Here is a 22,681-nt window from a genome sequence, read left to right as displayed (position 1 = left end):
CAGTAATAGCAATAATATCATATTTCCAGGTACCGATCCAAGCCCTAAGCTCATCTGCCTTATCTACTACACTTCTCACATTAAAACAAATGCGCCTCAGACCACCTGCACCTTTTTGTTCATCATCTCCTCCCCAACTACTATTCCCTTTAGTCACACTGACTCCATTATCTAGTTCCCTACAGGCTTTCGTTACTACCTCTTTTCTGTCCAATATTTGCTTCCCATCCCCCTGCCACATTAGTTTAAAGCCTCCCCCACAGCCTTAACAAAAGCACCCCAAGGACATTGGTTCCAGTCCGGCTCAGGTGTAGACCGTCCAATTTGTAATAGTCCCACCTTCCCCAGAACCGGTTCCAATGTCCCAAAAATCTGAACCCCTCCCTCCTACACTATCTCTCAAGCCATGTATTCATTCTGGCTATTCTTTCATTTCTGCACTGACTAGCACATGGCACTGGTAGCAATCCTGAGATTACTACCTTTGAAGTCCTACTTTTTAAACTTGGCTCCTAACTCTCAGATTTCTGCTTGTAGGACCTCATCCCATTTTCTGCCTCTATCGTTGGTGCCTATATGCACCATGACAACTGGCTGTTCACCCTCCCCCTTCAGAATGTTCTGCAGCCGATCGGAGACATCCCTGACCCGTGCACCTGGGAGGCCACATACCATTCGGGAGTCCCGTTTTCGACCGCAGAACCGCCTATCTACTCCCCTTAGAACTGAATCCCCAATGACTATCGCCCTTTCACACAGCAGAGCTGGCCACGGTGCCATGAATCTGGCTACTGCTGCCTTCCCCTGGTGAGCCATCTCCCCTAACAGTATCCAAAACGGAATACTCTTCCTCTGCCTTTTGGTCACCCATTCACTATCTCCCTCAGCAATCCTAATCTGCGGTGTGACCAACTTGCTAAACGTGCCATCCACGACCCCCTCAGCATCGCGTATGCTCCCAAAGTGAGTCTATCCGCAGCTCCAGAGGGATAAAAGTGAGATTATCTACTTTAGCAGCAAATACAGGAAGACAGATTATTAACTGAATGGCGATAAGAGGAAGGCTCAATGACCTGGGTGTTCTCCCACAGCAGTTGCTGAAAGTAGGCAGGCAGGTGGTGAGGATGACAAATAGTTGGCTTTCATAGCAAGGAGATTCAAGTACAGCAACAGGGATGCTTTGCTTAAATTTACAAGACTCTGGTAAGGCCACACCTGGAGTATTGTGTGTAGTTTTGGTTTTCTTATTGGAGAATGGATACTCTGGCTATGGAGGAAATGCAACAAAGGTTGCCACACTGATTTCTAGAATAGCAAGGCTATCGAATGAAGACCGACCAGACCAACTTCCACGATATTCACTGGAGTTAAGATTAAAAGGAGGCATTTCATAGAAACCTATAAAATTCTAACAAGACTGGACAGGGTAAATGCAGGAAGGATGTTTCCAACGAGCAGAAGTCCAGAATCAGGTGTCACAGCCTAAGGATACAGAATAGACCATTCAGGACTGAGCCGAGGAGAGATTTCTTCACCCAGAGAATGGCAGGACTGTGCAATTCTCTACAACAGAACGCAGTTAAGACCAAAACATGCAATGTTTTCCAGAAGAAGTCAGATACAGTTCGTAGGGCCAAATGGATCAAAGATTATGAGGAAAAAAGCAGGAACAAGTATGAGTTAATGATCAGCTATGTTCACAGAATCCCTACAGTGTGGAAACAAGCCCTTCCACCCAACTTCAGAGCATCCCACACAGACCCATCCCCCTATAACCCACCTAATCTACACCTCCCTGAACATATGGGCAATTTAGCATGGCCAATCCACCTAACGGAGCAGGCTCGAAGGTCTGAATGACCTATTCCTGTTTTCTAAGCTTGTGTGTTACTGGTTTACAGCATAATTAAATGTGTTGGGATCAGTTTACTTTCACTGAAGTGAAATTATCGTTCTGTAATGTATATTATGGGTACTTTCAAAGCTTTTTCAACAATGACAGTGACATGTTGATGATCTGTTGTATTGGTTGTTGTGCATTTGATTGGAAATCTGAATTTTTCAAAACGCTGAACATTCCCTTTCTCAATTATCTGATCCAGTACGACAGTAGTATTATTTCTGGAGCAAAATGTCCAGTGACAGTCCCCTTAAACAAAAATACCAAAGCAGCAGCAACCTTTCAGTTGGACATAATAATAATATTTCATCTTCTAACCATTTAGGGACTAAGCAACAGTTACAATTATAACACCCTTCAAATGAAACTTGCTAAGTTTATTATTGATCAATAAAAGAAACAGAACTACAAGCATGCAGCCCTTTATTTCATTGCTTCTTCACAAGGCTAGAGTCTGCAGTTCACCACAATGCTATATTTTACAATATAATATGTTTTACAAATAACAAAACTTTGTACAAAATCCTCTGGATGTGCAAACATGCCCCATCTTATAGATCACATATACCCATTTGTTTCTTAAAATATATCTTCTAATAAAAAGGCATGCAAATAAACAAACTTTGGTACTAGAGTGAAAACTATAAGCGTCCCTGCAGATTTATAAGCAGATACATGTGTGTGTATATGTATGTATTTATATATATATGTATAGCTTAATATACACACACAAAATATACCAGTTTTACAACTCTCTGTGTGGGTTAACAATCCTTGATAAGCAACTGCAACTAACAAACTATCATTCACTTTCATGAAAAATATGCAAAAATCAGTTTTAGAAAACAATTGTACAACTAGATTTTAAAGACTATTAAATGGGGTAAAAAACACAAATTCTGAGCAAGTAGAAAGGAAAATCAGTTATACATAAACACTGATGCAAAATAGGAAACAGTTTTTCACCCATCACTCTTAAAAAAGTAATACTCATGTCTTTATTATTTGAGGGAATGGCAGTACAAGAGAAAATATCTACAACAATACACCAGTCTTGCATTCATGCAAATCATATGTTTAACCTGCATTATCTGCTCCTTTCATTGCCATGTGAAACACTAATTATTTATAAGCACTTTCAAATCATGGAAATTGCTGACTTAATTGAACTATCAATTTTTTCACTTCAATGAAATGTGTGGCTAAATATGGTTATTTAAAAAATTGCAAAAGATCATACATTAAGCAATAAGCAACTGCTGTTGACCTAGTGTTCTTAGCTACAGAGAAAGTACACCTGCCAATTGTTAAGGAACAATTAAATAAAATTGTTTTTACCATATCCTTAATATTGTGAGATATCTAACAACAAATGTGTTGAATAGGTATAATTCAGTGCAAACTATGTATGTGCAGTTACCTTTTCACCTTTAGATCTGTACTGAATATCATCTTACATCTGCTATAATTCTCCAGGTTTTCCCCTGCCCATATTAAAGTCTTGGTATGGAATAATTTACGTGAGTCTGAGTCAGCATCCCAATGTTCATTATTCAAACTTTACAATAGTTAAAGCAATATCATTGTGTGAGGTGAAAAAAATTCTGTATTCAAAAAAATGTGCTTGAAATAAAGTTGCCAGTAGATGACTGTCTTTGCTATTAAGCTCACAATGTCTTAATGTGCAGCCTTTTATTATACCACCTGATTTTAAGTCTGTTTAGGTAGAACAATTATTTACAAGAGAAAATAAGCAGGTGTCCTTCACAATTCCTTGTATGGTTTCAAGGAATATCAATCAGCATTTGCAGTTTACAAAGACCTGTCTGACTCTGCTGAATGCACACTGAGGAACTTTAGAAAATCATGATGAAATTAGTAACATCCTGCTGCAAATTATTTAAAACCAAAAAGAAAATTAAAGATGGACGGGTTCCAACTTGCTGTCTCTACGCCGTTTCTTTGACAGTGGCCATGGTGAATTTGCTCTGGTTCACATTCTGTTGCTTGTAGCTCGCGAAGCTAGCGGTATGGATTGTCCGGATGCTCTTTGTACCTTGAGTCAGTGAGGTGGGAGAAACTGGGGAGGTGGAAGAGGATGAGGATGAAGATGATGGAGAGGGTCTACCATTTGGAGCATGTAGCGGGAATGAAAGAAGATGACCTCTGCCTGTTAAGGCAGAGTTCTGAGCATGAAGCTTAAGGGAGCCATTAGATGTAGAAGGGATATGGGACACTGATGGAATCTGAACATTACGGCCAGCAGTTGGAGTAACAGAATTAGTACTAGGTGAGGGATATTTACTCGAAGTATTGAGATGGTTAGTGTTGTCATTGCTCGGACCAGGCACAGAGCTACTTTTCCCAGAGCTAGAAGATAGGGCAGGGATCTTAGAAGCAGGTAATGTAGGGGAGGTAACCTTACTCTCCCCACCAGCTTTCTTAGCACTTCCATTAGCCTGCAAACAAAGATGGCAGGAGATAAAGTTTGTCAGAAAGCCAGCAACATTTTAACCATGAGGCCTGCCGCTATAGCCCCAGGCAGACAAAAGAATTAACAGCGCAGAACCTTATTATCCTCGTGAGCCTTGCAGGAGTTTAACGGACCTGGTAAATCCCACAACATATAAATGTGGAAAGAAAGAAAATAAAAGAAAACAGTATGAATATTAAGGATTATTAAAACCATGCTTTTCTACTATTAGAATGCAGGCATGAAAATATCTTATTAGCCAGTAATTCATACTCTAAATCATTCACCAGACATAAAATGTCCACAGTTGTTAGTTCAGATGAGTCAGTACTGGTTATGTCTGGTTAATTCAGCCATTCTAATTACATGCTAAATCCTCTTAGAAAATAAATTGGAAACATTACAACAGCAAGATAGCAAGTTACTTGTTAAATAGTTTACTGCACAAGAAGATACAGACATAACATCACCAAGAAGTTACTGACAGAGGAATGGGAAGATACAGTATTACAGCAATGACATAGAACATATCACAGAGTTCATCAGTATTTACAAGCTGATACCAGGTCCGGTTTCTTATTTAATTCAATAATTAAAATGATAGCATAACAGAAATTTAAATGTCAACAGATGTAATTAAATTGACAAGTATTATAATTCCTTCATTACTTTCTGGACACATGTCTAGAATAAAACTACCTGTCGGAACTGTCTCTGGGGGTCCTGAAGCTTCTGTTTTGTCACCTTTTCGGTAGTTCCTTGTTGATGCCTTAGTTTCGATCCCACAGAAACTGGCATTCTGCTGCTTGGGGACATCAGATGTGAACTCTGGAAGAAAATTAAACATCATACTAAAACATGGTAAACTAGGCTGTTACTCCTGTGAACGTTTATGAATCACAGCAAGGAATAGCAGATATCCAGAAGATCAGAAAACACACAGATTGGTTATCTTGTACAGCATCTATATTGATCACCATTATCCTGTTAGGAAAAACAATTTACTTTTACATGCACAGTGAACAGAATTACAGTTCCCATTTCAACCAGATTTAAGCTTGATTAGAAGGTGCAGAGGCAGAAAACCAGAAGTTATTTTATAAGAAGCTTACGTTACCTCAACTTCAAACACCCTGTTAGACCAAAGCATCATAACACTTTAAAAATCAACAAAAATCAAATTGCAATCAGATTAATAAACAATAGCTTTTACCCAACACCACTGTCCACCAAACCATTAATATCAGTTATGCTTCAGCTGTTAGATGCCAGAAAGTGAAGTCACGTCACCCACATGAAGCAGATAATAGAGAATGCAATAGGACACCTGTGATTCACTTGCTTTTGTGGAGATTTTTGGAAGCAGTGGTGGTTTGGTCTTGGTGTTTTGAGGTGCCTTTGCAGAGGAAAGCAATAGTTGCTCAGTAGATTTGGTTTCATTCCATGACATAGCCCCTTGAGATAATTCAGAGCTTCGAGAAGGGCAGGTTGTGTGGTCTTCCTCCTGTTCTGCTATCTTTGGACTCATTTCACTGATTGTTGTTTCTAATTGTTTGATCGTTTGTTCAAGACTATCCAAGGTCTTGTAAGTATTTTTTCGAATCTGATCGGTTCGAAAAGAATTTGACATCACATCAGTGGAGTTATGTTGGTTTGACTGCATGGTTTTGGTAGATGTTTCATCTTTGCAGTTTGATTGTATAATCTCAAATCTTTTAGCTTCTTTGTGCTGTTTCACTGTTCCATCAAGTTCTTCTTCATCTTCATAAACCACTACCTGCAGGGTTTTCTTCCCAGTCTTTGTACCTGTTTTAATAGCTTGGGTCAGGGCTGCAAGTTGTTTTTTGGGGAATTTGAATTTAAACTTCTTTTTGTTATCTGTCTTACTTGTAAGCAAGCTTTCTGCACAATCTGATTTGGAGTCATCACTTTCCATTGGATCAGACTTATCTTCTCTTGGTGCATTAATTTCATCAGAAACAAGTTGGATATCATGTCCATGACCACTGGATTTATTACATGTTGAATTATTTGCCAAATCCAGACCAGAAGAAATTCTGTTTAAATGTAGTTCATTATTATCCATTACAGATTCAGATAATGTTTTTGTATCATTGGCGTGTTCAGCAACTTCATTCTCTTCATCTATTCTTTCTTCTGCCATCATCCTCTCTAAATCTTCATCACATTCCTCAAACACTGTTGACAATCTTTTGTAAGCTGACCGGATATCCATTGGCTCGTCAAAGATAATAATTACGGGTTTCTTATCTGTGAAAAGCACGGAATCTTCACTCCCAGCCTCCAGATAACCACTCGGACCTGCTGTCATTTCTCGATTTGCATCCACATTCAGAGTCTGGATATCTTCTCCTTTCTTGTTCACTAAATCAATGACCTCTCCACTGGAGAGAGCCTGGACCTCAGTGTTTGTAATCATAAAGGCTATGTTATCACTTGATGGTGAATCTTCTCCAGAAGAACTTGAGGAATCAACATCCTCCAAATATCTGACAGTAGGTCTGTTCTTTGGTCTCAATATCACATGTTGGTTATAACTTTCCTTCTGATAACTCGAGTCTGCAGATGGCATTTCCCATTCTTGGCGGCCAAATTTATTAGAAACTGGATCATGTTGGTTCAGATTTGTAGTGGACTGTTGTACCACAGGTACTGTCATATGTGCTCTCATAACCGGGGAGAGAATGCTCTGCCTAATAACCTCCTCAGATGTTGAAATATTCACATGTACTGAGCTGTCCACTCCACATGGTGAAATAAAATGTTTAAGCCCACTTCCTGTTTTGAACTCTATATCAGGTTCATTTTTTTCTATGACAGGCATGTACTCTCTCTCTGGAGTGGAATCTGGTTCATTTACAGCAGGCTGATGAACAATAACATGAGTTTTGCCCGGCACAGATGTGTCTTTGTTTTCTAGGTACTTTGATGCATCCTTTGGATACGCTGAATGCACACAAGTGTCATTGTGTGGCTCTATTTGAGAATGAACATTATGAAATACGAATATGTCTGAAGTCTTCGGTGCATCATAAGCAATCTGAAAAAACAGAAAGGAACATCTACAAGTACAAGAATATTTTGCCTTTGTTTCACTCAAAATAACTATGGAACATAAGAGGTTTATAATTTATAACAGAAAATTTTTTAAGTATCACCATTTTAAATTACTTACTATAGTAGAATCCAGCAGAACCTCGTCTTCATTCTCTGTCGATGTGGCTTGTTCACCAAGAATGCCTGATCTCTGCTAGGATATTTCATTATAACAAGTTATTGCACAACAAATGCTTTGTAGTTCAGACATGAACGGTACTTAAGCAATCCAGTTTACCTATAATTTAAGACCTGCAATGCGTATTGGACAGAGAGCCACTCATAACACACCTGCTGTGCTTCACACTATAACAAATGCATTACATTGCATGATTGAAAATATCCCAAGTAAGCCAAAAGTGGCAGAGAGCCATTCTTGTTTTAGATATGCCAGAATAAGCATGCAAAATAAAATTGGTGATGCAAAATAGGTGTATCATAACTGAAAACTCAAAGATGGTCAAGGTTGGCAAAAAAATTGCTGATTACAGAATAAACAGATCTTTAGCTAGCCACCAGAATCAAAAATACAAACAGCCCTGAGCATTAGGATCTTCTAAAACAATGCCAGCACCAAATATTACCAAAAGTAAAAACTCCAAAACCAAAACAATAATAACACCTCTGTGCTCAGCAGCCAAGCTAACAGAAGGAAATAACAAAATTCCTTTAAGGTTAAGTTACATTTTGTAACAGGACATCTTCATAGGAATGAGTATTGTCCCACGCACAGCAAGCCAAATACATGATGCAACTTTGAAATTGTTAGACATCTGTGATATCACTTGTTTTTTATAAAATTGAGTTCTTCTAGGACAAAAATCAGTAAAGGTTATTGTAGAATAATCTGATGCAGCTGATTGGTATTCATCAAAAATGAAGAATAACTGATTTTTTTTTTACAAATCAGTAAAAACCTGCCTTTAGGCACACAAATCCCTCTGCATTTTCTGTAGGGACAGTGTCTCTTACAGCAATAATCTATTCAAGCGTCGGTTGCTGCATCTTTTAATGTATAGATATCAAAAATTAAAATAATGCTTCAATTTATATTCCAACATTCGATATGAAGTTTGTTCAAAACTGAAAACACAGATGTTTAAAAATACTTCATAAATGCAAAGCTCCACAGTGAGATCGAACAAGCAGCACCTCAAAAAACGCCCATTATCTGAACTGGCTGACCAAAGTTAGGGATTTTTTTTGACAAAAAAAGGCTTCAAGAATTACATTCAGTAGCTATTTTATGATAAGACTTTATTGCATGCTGTGAAATTCAGCATTGTCATGTATGTTCAGATAATAGGCATTGCTTTGAATTAGTAGCCACGATTATCACTGTTTTCCCACAAATTGCAACAAGGAAGTACAAGAATCAAAAGCATAAATGATCTGCTTTTCTTACAGATTAAAATTGAAACAGGCAAACCACAGGCAATACTGTTTTACAGTATAGTCAACTATTGCATACTACATTGAAGTAATTAAGCATTTGTGAATGATTGTACATTATATGCAGTTAAAAATGCAATAAAACACATTGGCACATGAAACATTTGATTGCTAGAATATTTACTGTGTGTCGGTCTAGTTTTTTTGGAAAATCTTCATTGTCTCATTGGAAGAGTTCCATGAGCAGTCTTTCTTATTAACGCCTAGAGTACAGGAATCCTCTGTATCATTACCCATGATCCAGTGATTCATGTAAACACATTAGTGTAGAAATTAAATTATGTAAACTGAAGTGCAAAACGGTTTTGTACACATTTTAATGAATGTTCAAACTCATTTGAGAATGAACCACAAGTGCCTCAATCTTTCAGTGATAACAGTAGACCAAGTAGTGCAGAAAATAAAAAATAAAAAATAAAGCCATCTTTAAACGAGAAGGGTTAACTGATGAAGCTTCCCAATATAAACACGGAGTGGACCACAAGAGAGGAGATCTCTTTATTGCATATTTATTGTGTGCAGTTCTGGTCGCCCCATTATAGGAAGGATGTGGAAGCATTAGAAAAGATTTACCAGGATGTTGCCTTATGAAGATCTTAAGAAGAAAGGCTGAGGGACTTGGGTCTGTTCTCATTGAAGAGAAGGCGGCTAACAGGGGTTTTAATAGGAGACATACAAGATGATCAGAGGATTAGATAGGGTGGCCAGTGAGAGTCTTTTTCCAAGGATGATGACGTCAGCTTCTATTGTCTTGAATAAGTACAATGATTTTGATTGAGATTACTTTAATTTGAATCATCCATGTTGGAGACTGTCATAAGAATGCTTCAAATTATTTTCTTTTGCGCAACATTTAATCCTTGATGTGCATTATGAAATTAATATACCGACCGTTAATATATTCCAGAAAATACTATAATCTGGATGCTTTAAACTCATGCAAACATGCTCTGTGATTAGATCCAGAATATTCCAAGAGTTCAGAAAATGTATAAATTTCAAAGCAAAACAATCTTTGATGTTTTACTTGAAAATACATCTTCTGTTTTTCCTCATTTTGATTACTGATTTCATAAATCTATCAGGCAGTGGATGCTAAAAGTTGTTATTTTGATGACAACCCTCCAACTGGTTCCTGGGCAGGTGAACAGCTTCTACATTTACTGTACGGACAGAGAAGCCTCCAGACTGAAGCAAAACAAGATCTCTCCTTCTGTCTGGCCTAGTAGATATCTGGATAGGTTCTTACATCAGTTGGTGGGAGACGATAACAACTGGGAGCAGGATTAGGCAATTCAGCCCCTTAAACTTGTTCCATTATTTACTGTAATCGCAGCCAACCTGAGGTCAGCCACAACTCCATTTTTAGAACATAGAACATAGAACATAGAACAGTACAGCACAGAACAGGCCCTTCAGCCCACAATGTTGTGCCGACCATTGATCCTCACGTATGCACCCTCAAATTTCTGTGACCATATACATGTCCAGCAGTCTCTTAAATGACCCCAATGACCTTGCTTCCACAACTGCTGCTGGCAACGCATTCCATGCTCTCACAACTCTCTGCGTAAAGAACCTGCCTCTGACATCCCCTCTATACTTTCCACCAACCAGCTTAAAACTATGACCCCTCGTGCTAGCCATTTCTGCCCTGGGAAATAGTCTCTGGCTATCAACTCTATCTATGCCTCTCATTATCTTGTATACCTCAATTAGGTCCCCTCTCCTCCTCCTTTTCTCCAATGAAAAGAGATCGAGCTCAGTCAACCTCTCTTCATAAGATAAGCCCTCCAGTCCAGGCAGCATCCTGGTAAACCTCCTCTGAACCCTCTCCAAAGCATCCACATCTTTCCTATAATAGGGCGCCCAGAACTGGACGCAGTATTCCAAGTGCGGTCTAACCAAAGTTTTATAGAGCTGCAACAAGATCTCACGACTCTTAAACTCAATCCCCCTGTTAATGAAAGCCAAAACACCATATGCTTTCTTAACAACCCTGTCCACTTGGGAGGCCATTTTAAGGGATCTATGTATCTGCACACCAAGATCCCTCTGTTCCTCCACGCTGCCAAGAATCCTATCCTTAATCCTGTACTCAGCTTTCAAATTCGACCTTCCAAAATGCATCACCTCGCATTTTTTCTGGCCATTTACCCGTTTCCTCCTGCCCCACCCTGTAATTCATCAACCCATTACTCAAAAAAATCTGTTGTGTCTCCTCCTTAGATTTCCAAGGTCCCAGTAAGTTGTTGCCTCCATCTAGTGGCGGAAATATTTTACAATTAATGCATCAACTGCCCTGTGTTTTCTGCAAATTGAAAAATATCTGGAAATAAACTTGGAGAATAGAAGATTTTGGGAAGCAAAGTGGAAACCTCATTGAATCCTATAGATTGGTGCCATTGAATGATGTTTCCTGGTACTCTCTCTTTCTCCCCCCAAATAATCCATAAAACCCTTGTGCTTGTTTGTTCGTGCGCATGTGTGCAGGTGTTTGGAAGTAAGTTACAGTCTGATATGTATTAGAGAAATGTTGCTAATTCACAACTTGTTTGCCCAATTTATTTGTTACAAATAGCAGTTTCTTGTTAAGTATTAAAAACCTGAGTGCATAACGTAAGTAAATTGCAACTTTTAAACACTTTGATTGAATCTTTGACTTGTGATAGCCCTGGGAGTAGTGGGGCTCCAGCACACTTTCCAAAGCGGGTTTTGACACTATCCTTCACTGACTTAATACGATTTTAGCAGAGAACTAAGGAGATTGCCAAATGAAATTTGACAAAAAAGAATCAAATATACTTTGTGCAAATGAAACAGTTCTACCTGCTGATAATAAAATCCCACAAGTTTAAAGAGTATTGATTGCTGGCAAATCAAATAGGCAGAATCCCTCAGGAGAAGCAAGCCCATGATCAGATATAATTTGAGCATTTGGTCAATATTGTGGGCTTGCCAAAGGCAAATTTTAAAAACAATACTTGCAGGTTGACTTTATCTATCATTCTGCTATGGATATGCTCATTTTAAATGTTCAACCACCTCATTGGTAGTTAATAAAGTCACTACAATCCCAGACGCTGCTCTCTCATTACAAAGGGGAAACTGGTGGTGGTTTAACCTGAACCAGTGCAGGAACTGAATCTATGCTGTTGCTGCCACTCTGCATCTCAATGCAGCCATCCAACCTAACCAACTCCCATGCCAAATTAATGAGAAATAAAGGCAACATTCTTACTGATGAACTACAACAGAGGTACACAAACTACTAACAAGGAAAACATTTTCCTATATTAATGTTTTATGCAATTTGTTTTATATTCAAGAGGGAAGTGTTTTGATTGACTGGCAAGTGGACTATTGGGAGAGGTCTTGCTATGGAGGATACACCACTTAGACGATGTCTACAGTTAACTGCCAAGCTTTGTTCAAATTTAAACCTGGCACATTGGCTCGGATTGGTGAAGGCCTTACCCTACGTTAAGGAATATAGTTGCAGTTGTTGAAAGTGAGTCATCTCAGCTCCAGTCATCAGTGGAGGAGTTCCTTACAGTAGTATCCTTGCCCTGACCATATTCAGCTGGCTCACCGTGGACTTCCTTCCATCAGAGTTAGAAGTGGGGATATTGGCCAACGATTGGCTAATATTTAGCACCGTTCACAACCCAGATGCCAGAATACAAATGGACAATGCTCAGACTTGAGCTGACAACAAAAAGTAACATTCGCACAACACAAGTGCCAGGCAATGGCTGCTTCGAAAAGGACAGAATGCAATCATCACTTCTTGAAATGTAATGTCATTACCATCTCTGCATTACCCCATCACTGACCAGATACTGGATTGGCCCGGAACACACACACACACACACACACACACACACACACACAAGATCAGAGGCTAGCAATCCTGCAGTAAGAACTCACTTCATGGCTCACAAAAGCCTGTCCACAATCAACGAGGCACAAGTCAGGAGTATGATGGAACATTCCCCACATGCCTGGAATGACAACAGTTCCAACAACACTGAACAAACTTGATACCATCCAGGTCAAAAGCTGCCCTCTTAACTAGCACCACATCTACAAGCATGCAAACTCTACTGCTCCACTCACTCAAGTTTAGAAGGATGAGAGGCAATCTCAGCAAAACGTATCGGATTTTCAAGGGACTTAAAGGTAAGTACCATGAGGACGTTTCTCCTCATTGGTGAGCTTAGGACCAGAGGACAGTCTCAGAAAGGGGTGCCAATTTAAGACTGAAACAAGGAAAGATTTCTTCTTAGATCGTTCTCTCTTTGGAACTCCTTGCCACTGGAAGCCTTTGGGGTAGAGTCCTTGTGTATATTTAAGGCTTAGATAGTTAGATTCTTGATCAGTGGGGTAATTAAAGGTTAGGGAGAAAACACAGGAAATAAAGAAGAATGACGTCAGATCAGCCTTGATCCAATTGAATGGTGGAGCAGGCACAAGGGGCCAAATGGTCTACACTTGTTCCTACTTCTTTATGGTCTAATACACACCTCCCACTGCTATTGAGCACCACCTGTAACGTGTACCATCTACAAGATGGACTGCAGAAATTCACTAAGGCTCCTTAGAGCCATGACCACTATCTAAAAGGAAGTGGCACGATGGTTCAATGGTTAGTACAGTTGTCTCACACTACCAGGACTCAGGGTTTGATTCAGCCTTGGGTGACAGTCTGTGCAGAGTTTGCACATTCTCCCTGTGTCTGCATGCTTTAGTTTCCTCCCACAGTCCAAAGACGTGCAGCTCAGGCGGATGCTAAATTGCCCCATAGTGATGATTCGATTTGCTGTCATATGTTCAAGTTCAGTGAAAAGTTCTGTTTTGTAAGCCGTACAGGCGGATCATTAAAAAAACATAAGAATTGTAGGGTGCTTTGACAGAGTGAGGCATACAAGGTGATGACTGCACAGGGAGGTACACAAAAGCAAGTTCAGCATTAGATTTGAAATTACAGAATGTCCACGGATATACGAGACTACACAGGTTAGCCATGATAAATTAGGAGTTATGGGGATAGGGTGGGGGGTTTGGGTCTGGGTGGGATGCTCTACTGAGGGTCTATGTGAACTTGTTGGGCTGAATGGCCTCTTTCCACACTGTAGGGATTCTGTTTTACTCTATCACAAGGACAGCCGATACATGAGAACATGACCACCTGCAAGTTCCCCCCAAGCTACTTACTATCCTGACTTGGAAATATATCACTGTTCATTCAGTGTTACTGTTTAGGAATCCTGAAACTATGTTAGGCAGGGAGTAACCTGTACAAAGTAGAGTTTAGCGGTTCAAGAAAGCAGTTCACTATCCCTCAAAGGCAACTGGGAACTGGCAAAGAGCAATGAATGCAGTCCCAGCCTGTGATGCCCACATCTTGTGACTTAGTTCATAGATCATAGATCATAGATCATAGATTCCCTACACCAATTCTCACAGCATCCCACCAGAACCATCTCCCTATAACCCACCCTAACCTACGTGTCCCTGAATAATATGGGCAACTTAGCTTGGCCAATCCACCAAAAGTTGAAAAAAAAATTAACCACAGATTGGCTATCCCATTTTGTTGAGCAGGAACAAGCCAATGTGTGCATGTCTTTCCCCCACACCCCCCACCTCTGTCCACATAATAAACATCATTCTTAGCACACTCAGTCTGAGTCAACTCAAGACCTTTAGTCAGGGTCATAGTTTGGTGCACTTGCTTGTAATGGAAGTCACATATCAATTCACACAATCATCTTCTTTGTTGAGGGAATGAACAAGGTCACACGTTACAAATGTGTTTCAACTCATCAAAACAAGGAATACCCATAGTCCAATTCATTTTGCATGGTGACACCTTGACAGATTAGAAACAAGCTGCCCGTTTAAATTAAGGCTATCATCTAACTGAAGCATTTTCCATTGCAATACCTCAGTCAGCATTGTATTCATGTACAGTATAATATACTGTTTTCTCTTTACATGGGTTATTTCTTGCATATTGTCTGATGAATACAAGATGACAATCTTTGACAGAAACAATTAAAAGCATGTTCAATGGTATTGACTACCAGAAATATCCAACACACGAATTCTAAATTAATAAAATCTAGAAAATCTTGTGTATTCCATTTTGTAATCATTGCACAGTTTCCTGATTTCTTCTAAAAGATAGGAGGTAGAGAGCAATAAAACTGGGAGCATCATCTTGCCATATGGAATTGCAAGGGAAGTATAATCTGCTACTTGTTTGTATAATAAATAAAATGAAAGTAACTGATTGTAGGGAAAAATTGTAGTGCTCATGAGGTGGAACTGAGAAGTGGGTTAATGCATTACTCCCCAAACCAGCACATTTGGGCCAACCGCTGTCTTCTCAGCAGTATTATTATTTAATGCCACAATTTTGGAAATATGTTTGCTTGCCAGTCTTCAGAATTACAAAAAAATCATTTTAATTTAGCATTTAACCCAGTTCTAGAACAAATTTATTTTCTAATAATTGTTAACTAAAGTCAATATTTGGTAAAGGTTAGTGTAACTCATCATTGAAATGTGCATAATTGCCATAGAGCTTATTTAAGGCAATTTGGTTGGAAAGTATATGGGGTTTAAAGAATGTTAGAAATCAGAGAACATCAGAAATGACATTTGATTAGTATTGAAGAAGAAAAAATTGGAGCCCAGCAAGATCATAATCTGTAACCATTGATGTTACCTTCTTTTCTTTGGCAGATAATAAGGCTGTGGACCTTACATCTTTGGCTTGGATTTCAACTTTCGGTTGTTCAACAACTGTTTTTGAATTTACATCCATAACTGAACATTTCTGGAAAGCCTGAGAGATCAAAGTACATGATGTTAGCTAAGCATTATTAACTATATATCATTTTATTGCAGAGTTCAGGAATTTCATTATTGAAGCTAAGGCACAAAAACAGAATGCATGAAAAAGATTTTAAAAAAATACAAGGTCAAATCCTTGCTGTCCGGAGATTAAAAATTACACCAACTTCAAAAAAAAAATCACCCAACAAGTTGGCAAGGGGTGCATATCACTAATTCAACTGCAATCTGCTCAACTTCATCACTAACCAAGTTTGTGAAAAGTTTAAATGCAAAGATAGCTGTTTTAAGTTTGCTGAATACCAAAGTCTGCAAATTGTGTCAGCTGTGGCTCAATTGGCAATACTCAAGACTCTGGATTCAAGAAACACTCTTAGAACCTTGAGTACAAAGTAGGCTCTGTTGATGTTCCAAAACAGTAAACTTGGTCCTCATTATTTGCAAGGGATAGGGGCATAGACTTGCCCAGAAAATAAAAGATATCACTCCTACACACTACAAAAGACCAAGCACATAACTGAGGCAGGCCACACAATTAGCAGATAATGAAGACCTAGTTTATTAACAAATTGCTGTATTGTTGGAGGTCTGATGAGATGTAAATATGCCTAGCTGTCCTTTCAAGTGGATTTAAAAGACCTTAAATCTCTAGTGTCTTCACCAGCATTTATCTGTCAAATCTGTCTAAAACAGATGCGTGGCCATGAGATAATGAGGTGTAGAGCTGGATGAACACAGCAGGCCAAGCAGCATCTGAGGAGCAGGACAGCTGATGTTTCGAGCCTAGGTCCTTCTCCAAAAATAAAAATGTGGCCATTACTGCATTGCTGTTTGAGAGCACTTGTGTTCATAACTGTTGATGTGATTCCTACATTACCACCATCCTTCATATCTGGAGTACTGTGCAAGTTTAGGTCTCTACTTGGGGACTGAAAAATAAAAACGCTGCTCTTGGAGGAGCTCAGAAATCTCATTTGGATCCTTTCTATGATGATGTACATACAAATTTATTCAAGGCATAGTTTGATCTGTAATGGTCAAGGTAGTCAATGTTTTTTTGGGTGCAGACAGGAGAGTGCAGCCAAGACCAAAACCAGATCAGCCATGATCTTATTGAATGGAGGAGAGGCATAAAGCCCAAATGCACTGCTCACACTCGTACAATTTACAACAGACAATACAGCACGCTTAGAATTTGCTCCAAAACTACAGTTTGTCAAAAAGAAAAGCTCGTGATATCACAACTGGCCTAAGAAATGTTACTAAATTAAAACAGGCTAGTTCTTTCATTCATGGGATGTAAGCATTGATGGCCAAGCCAGTATTTATTACCCATCCCTAGTTGTACTTGGTGATGGTAGTGAGCCACCTTCCTGACCCATTGCAATCCATGTCTGTAGGGAGATGCACAGGGCTGTTAGGGAGAAAATTATAGTACAACAGCTTGGTGCATTGTAAACACCAAACAAATCTCAAATTCATGTCAAACAGAATGCTAAATGGGTCACCTTCTCAACAGATTTATAATCCGAATACGATTTATGTATAAATGTTGCACTCAACTTCATAAATAAAATATAACATGCTTAATAGAAACTGTAATACATCAAAAAGTGTACATAGATGCAAAATTGGATATGTGGCACCAATATGGAATGATACTCCATTGGGAGGTGTCCTTTTTTGGCAGAAATACAAATCATTCCACAGTGAAACAAAGTTGAATAATTCGTAACACTTAAAGCTTTTTTGTGCCATGGACACTTCTTGCAAATACTGTCGTTTGTATTTTGTAAACTTTTGCTGAAATCTTTTGTTGATCAGCATACTATTCTAAAACAACATACCCTCTGACCCACCATGATCAATGTATGGGATTGCAATAATTTGAAAAGCATCACACACAAGTTCTCTAACATCTCTCCTTATGCTGATCCCACTACTATGGGGTCTGGAGGAGAGTATTTTTTGAATTCCATGTTTACTGAATCTACATTATCTTATATACAGGTAATGATTTAGCTTTGGTTTAAAAAAAAACACACCTTAGACATTCACATATAGAACATAGAACAATACAGCGCAGAACAGGCCCTCGATGTTGCACCAACCTGTGAACTAATCTAAGCCCCTCCCCCTACACTATCCCTTCTAGCAACTTCGGTTTGAATCCCACTATGACACATGGAGAAAACTGAATTCAAGTAATTCAAATAAAGAATTAAAAAGCCGATTTAACAATGATTGTTGTTGTAAAAACCCATCTGGTTCACTAATGTCCTTTAGAATTGGAAATCTGCTGTCTTTGGATGGGACTCCAGACCCACATCAATGGGGTCAACTCTCATTTGCCAAATAAAAACCAAAAGAACTGCGGATGCTATAATCAGGAACAAAAACAAAGTTGCTGGAAGATTCAATTTGTTCACAATTCTTTTCAAACTGAACAAAATTTCTAAAGTCTACCATTAACACCTCACCTGAGCTCACCTGACCAGGATGCAAAAAAATTTACTTCCATCGTATTTCATACTCATTACCTGGAGCCCTAAAATTCCTTAAGTACACAGATTGGCCTCTGTGCAGGACCTTTGTGAGCTCCTTAAGTTCAATAAAAGAGAATTAAATTGATTTCTTTCTGAAAAAAAAAGGACCAGAGAATTAAGTACAAAAGGTTCTAAAAAATAATTCTCTGGTCTTTATGTACAAAAAGTGCAAAATCAGAGTCATACAGCACACCCTTCAGTTCAAGCAGTCCACACTGACCATAATCCCAAACTAGACAAGTCCCATCTGTCTGTGCTTGGCCTGTATCCCTTCGAGAATTTATTATTCATGTACTTACCCAAGAGTTTTTCACACATCATAACTGTACCCCTATCCACCACTTCCTCTGGAAGTTCATTCCACATATTGTGTGTACAAAAGAATTGCTCCTCATCTTTAAAATCTTTCTCCTTTCACCTTAAAAAATGAATGCCCCCTGGTCTTAAAATCCTGCACTCTAGGGGAAAGACACCTGCCATTCACCTTATCTATAACCCTCATATTTTATCAACTTCTTAAAAGTGAACCCTCAATCTCCTACGCTCTGGTGAAAAAAGTCCCAATGTATTCAGCTTTCCCGACAACTCAAATCCTCCATTCCCAGCAACATCCTTGTAAATCTCTTTTGAATCCTCTCCAGCTTAATACAATCCTTCCTATAACAGAGTGACCAGAACTGGACAGAGTACTGCAGAAGTGGCCTTATCAACATCCTGTCCAACCTCAATGTGACTTCCCAACTCCTATACTCAAAAGGTCTGAGCAGTCAAGGCAAGCATGCTAAAATGCTGCCTTCAACACCCTGTCTACATGTGATGTAAACTTCACAGAATTATGTACCTGAATCTCTAGCTGCCTGTTCTACAGCTAAGCATACAAGTTCTGCACTTGTTTGTTTTACTAAAATGCAACCCCTCACACTTATCCAAATTAAAATCTGCCACTCTTTGACCATTAACCCAATTGATGGAGATCTCTTGGTTATCTTTAATAACCTTTTTCACTGTCCACTATACCATCAACTTTGGTGTCATTCACAAACATATTAACCATGCCCACTATATTTAAAAAAATTATTTATATAAGTGACAAACAGAAGTGGACCCAGTACCGTTCCCGGTGAAACACTGCTGGTCACAGGCCTCCAGCCAGAAAAATAACCCTCACCATCAATTTAACTGCTGCTGCTGCTGCTAAGCCAAGCCAATTTTGCATCCAACTGGCAAGCTCACCCTGAATCCCATGTGATCCAACTTTATTTAACAACTTTATCTACTTTATCTACCATGAGGAACCTTGTCAAAAGCTTTGTTAAAAGTTCAAGTAAACAACATCTGCTGCTCTACCCTCTATCTTCTTGGTTAATTGGGAGAAACAAAATGCTACAGGGTTTATTTTTATAACAGGGCGACATAGTGGCTCAATGGCTAGCACTGCTGCTTCACTGCACCAAGGATCCAGGTTCAATTCTAACCTTAGGTGACTGTATGAAGTCCACACAGACATTCTCTTGTGCCTGCATAGGTTTCTTCTGGCTACTCCAGTTTCCTCCCACAGTCCAAAGCCATGCTAACTTGCCCAAAGTGTACACCAGCTGAATCAGCAATGCAAAAAGCAAGGATAGAGGGTGGGGGGGGGGGGGAATGGGTTTGGGTGAGATGTTCTTCAGAGGGTTGGTGTGGATTTGATGGGCCAAGTAGACCGATTACACACTGTTAGGGATTCTATGAAACTAGAAAATGCCAGAGATTTATGGGATCACCTGTGCCACTAAAGGCAGATCCATTTCTCTGTACTCCAGTTTCTCTGACAGTGGCAAATGTTAGCTGTGGATTGTTTCAATGACAAATCTCATGAAAGTGAAGCCTTCCATAAATGGTGTATTCAAACTTGTAAATTGTTGCGCACTGTCCCTTGTCTAATTCACCCAAATGGAACATAATACCAAATTTTGAGTGTTAGTAGTTTGCAGACCAATCTTCCAAGACAATATAAATTTATATAGTGAACATAGATTCTATACTCACAGAAAAATAACAAAAATTTAATTTAATACAAATGAAAACACCAACACAATGCATGAGCAATGCAAATCTGACACAGAAATCAGGAAAGCATTAAAAGTCATGACATTAGATTACAATCATACTGCATTATGTTTGGTGGAATTTCTGGAGAGGTTCAGCCAGGATTACCGTATTCCAGCGAATAGCTACACTTCTCATTGTTACAGGATTACTGCAGAAGGTTTTCTCCATCTGCCTGAGAGCACTTTAAAATCAGTCTTGACAACACTTTTCACCAAAATGATACCATTTGAAAGGAAGGATTTTACTTTTAAAGACAATGTTAATACAAAGGCTCCATTATCTTTGTTCATCCATCGAACTGTTGGAATCAAAGTCAGCATGGCTTCCAGTCAGTGATACTTTTGTCCCAAATGTTCTCTTTGCATTTTGAATGACAGCCATTTTCAATAACATCTTTTCTCCAATCTTTACACTTTAATCAGTTCCAATATTTTGAAATAATTATATTTGTCTGTAGTCCTTTTTTTTTGCTTCAGTTTAATAATCACTTTAATGTGCTTTCAATCTCCAAGAGCACTCAGGTAGTTGCCTGACCTGTTTCTGGGCATCATCCAAAGCTGCTTCAAAATCAGTGCTCAGAATCAACGGCTGACTTAACTCCCCGCGGGCAAAGAATCTTTGTCTACTCAATGCCATCAAAAAGCACAGCTTCCTGGAAGAAATCCAAATCTGCTTAGAAACTGGCATCCTCTCACACAACCTGTGCGTTTGACTTGAATTTCTTGCAATTTGTAACTCCCCTGGCTCCTGGTCTTTTTGACATTTTGTCAACTGTATGAATTGGTTTCAGTTACTTTTTTATATTATAACAAGGCAGGTTATACGACAAAAACTCTCAATGATCAAGAATATCATTTTTCAGGGCTCTCAAATGCATCATCACATAACCCACATTTGAAAATTGTTTAGAAACAATTATTTAAAAACAAAGTGGCAAAGTAATTATTTTAATTAAGTAGGAGTGGAAAACCCTTTTAATGACTGTGCAGACTTGCTTCAGTCTGACAAGAAACTTTTATCATACCACTCACTGCTTTCGATTTTAGGATGGAATCAGAAATAAAATACTTTTGTGTACGTTCCAACCATAAATCCCAGTGTTCCTAAATTCAAAAAGCTATTTGATATCTTCATCACATATAGAAACAAGCAGCACAATGCTAATGAAATGTTACTGAGTCATTTATTAGATTAACTCAACCATAAGTATTCATTCCAGCATCTCCATACACAGTGCAAAATAGCTAGTTGAGACTTTATTCACACTACAATTTGGCTTTTTTCATGAAAGTATTATGTACCTAGTACACAGAGACCCAAAGAACACAGACGGACAGGCATAACAATTTTGCCATAGTAAAGAAAGGGATACAACACAACAGGTGCCGCAAAGTTCTTATTCACATCAGCCAATTCACCCAAAAATCCACTGCAGGTAAATTGGGCTGACAGGCATTTCACAATACTGTATTGAAAGAGGTCCCAGCTTTCCTTGTCATGTTAAACACCAAATGGCACTTGTCAAGCAAATCACAGCACATGTGCCAGGAAGAATAACATCCAAAAAAGTTTGCAAAAACATTCATGAATAATTCATGATGTTGTTGCATTAAGCATGATCAAACAACCAGCTGACAAACAAGTTCTGACGTGGATATCCTTTCAAATGCTTAGATAATACAATTGACTCACTCCAAAGTTTGACTGTACCAAAACTACTGACATTCTTTGGGGGAACATTTAAACAGCACCGTTCATCATTCACAAGCAATTTGCTTTTCTCGAAATATCGGTGTGGAGTCTGATTGAACAAAGGCAGATACAGTCAGAAAAATTTCTAACTCAGACAAATAACCAGTTTAAAAAAAACTAATACTTCAAAATGAAAATGCTGGTCACAAAGCGTGGAAATTGACTTAAGGTTAAGAACAATAACATTTTTTATGCAGAGAATCATTAGGTTTCACAATATACTGCCTGCAAAGTAAGGTGAAGGTAGTGTCAACTATCGTTACCAAAGGGGAACGAGATCAGCTCCCAAGAAGAAAAACATAGCAGGGCTACGGGGAAGAGTGAGGAAGTAAAATGGAGCTGTTTGTGCTGATAACCATCATGGACATGACAGGCCAAATCAGTCTGCTTCTGTGCTGTATTCCACTTATGATTCTACATGATCTATTGTTTTGCTGCTAAATGCGCAGTTTAAATTGCAAAGAAAATCAGCAACAATGGATTAAT

General features: G+C 38.8%; 1 protein-coding gene across 16 annotated transcripts in view; it reads right to left on the bottom strand.

Annotated features, from left to right (window-relative positions):
* Positions 1-2,281: 2,281 nt before the first annotated feature.
* Positions 2,282-22,681, bottom strand: part of LOC125462689 (sickle tail protein-like) — a 614,365-nt gene continuing 593,965 nt past the window's right edge. For 12 of the 16 annotated variants that reach the window (XM_048552929.2, XM_048552961.2, XM_059638907.1 and 9 more), the window contains 5 exons: positions 15,679-15,798; positions 7,570-7,644; positions 5,701-7,434; positions 5,073-5,201; positions 2,282-4,359 (listed from right to left, as the gene is read on the bottom strand). In XM_048552929.2, coding sequence (XP_048408886.1) covers positions 3,850-4,359; positions 5,073-5,201; positions 5,701-7,434; positions 7,570-7,644; positions 15,679-15,798 — 2,568 coding nt within the window. In that variant the 3' untranslated portion in view covers positions 2,282-3,849. Of the gene's footprint in view, positions 4,508-5,072; positions 5,202-5,700; positions 7,435-7,569; positions 7,645-15,678; positions 15,799-22,681 lie in introns of all 16 variants that reach the window. The other 4 variants (XM_048552953.2, XM_048552938.2, XM_048553021.2 and 1 more) reach the window with 4 other exon arrangements.

Source organism: Stegostoma tigrinum, chromosome 2 (genome assembly GCF_030684315.1).
Source record: "Stegostoma tigrinum isolate sSteTig4 chromosome 2, sSteTig4.hap1, whole genome shotgun sequence".
In the NCBI taxonomy this organism is placed as follows: domain Eukaryota; kingdom Metazoa; phylum Chordata; class Chondrichthyes; order Orectolobiformes; family Stegostomatidae; genus Stegostoma; species Stegostoma tigrinum.
This window is presented reverse-complemented; position numbering and strand designations above follow the sequence as displayed.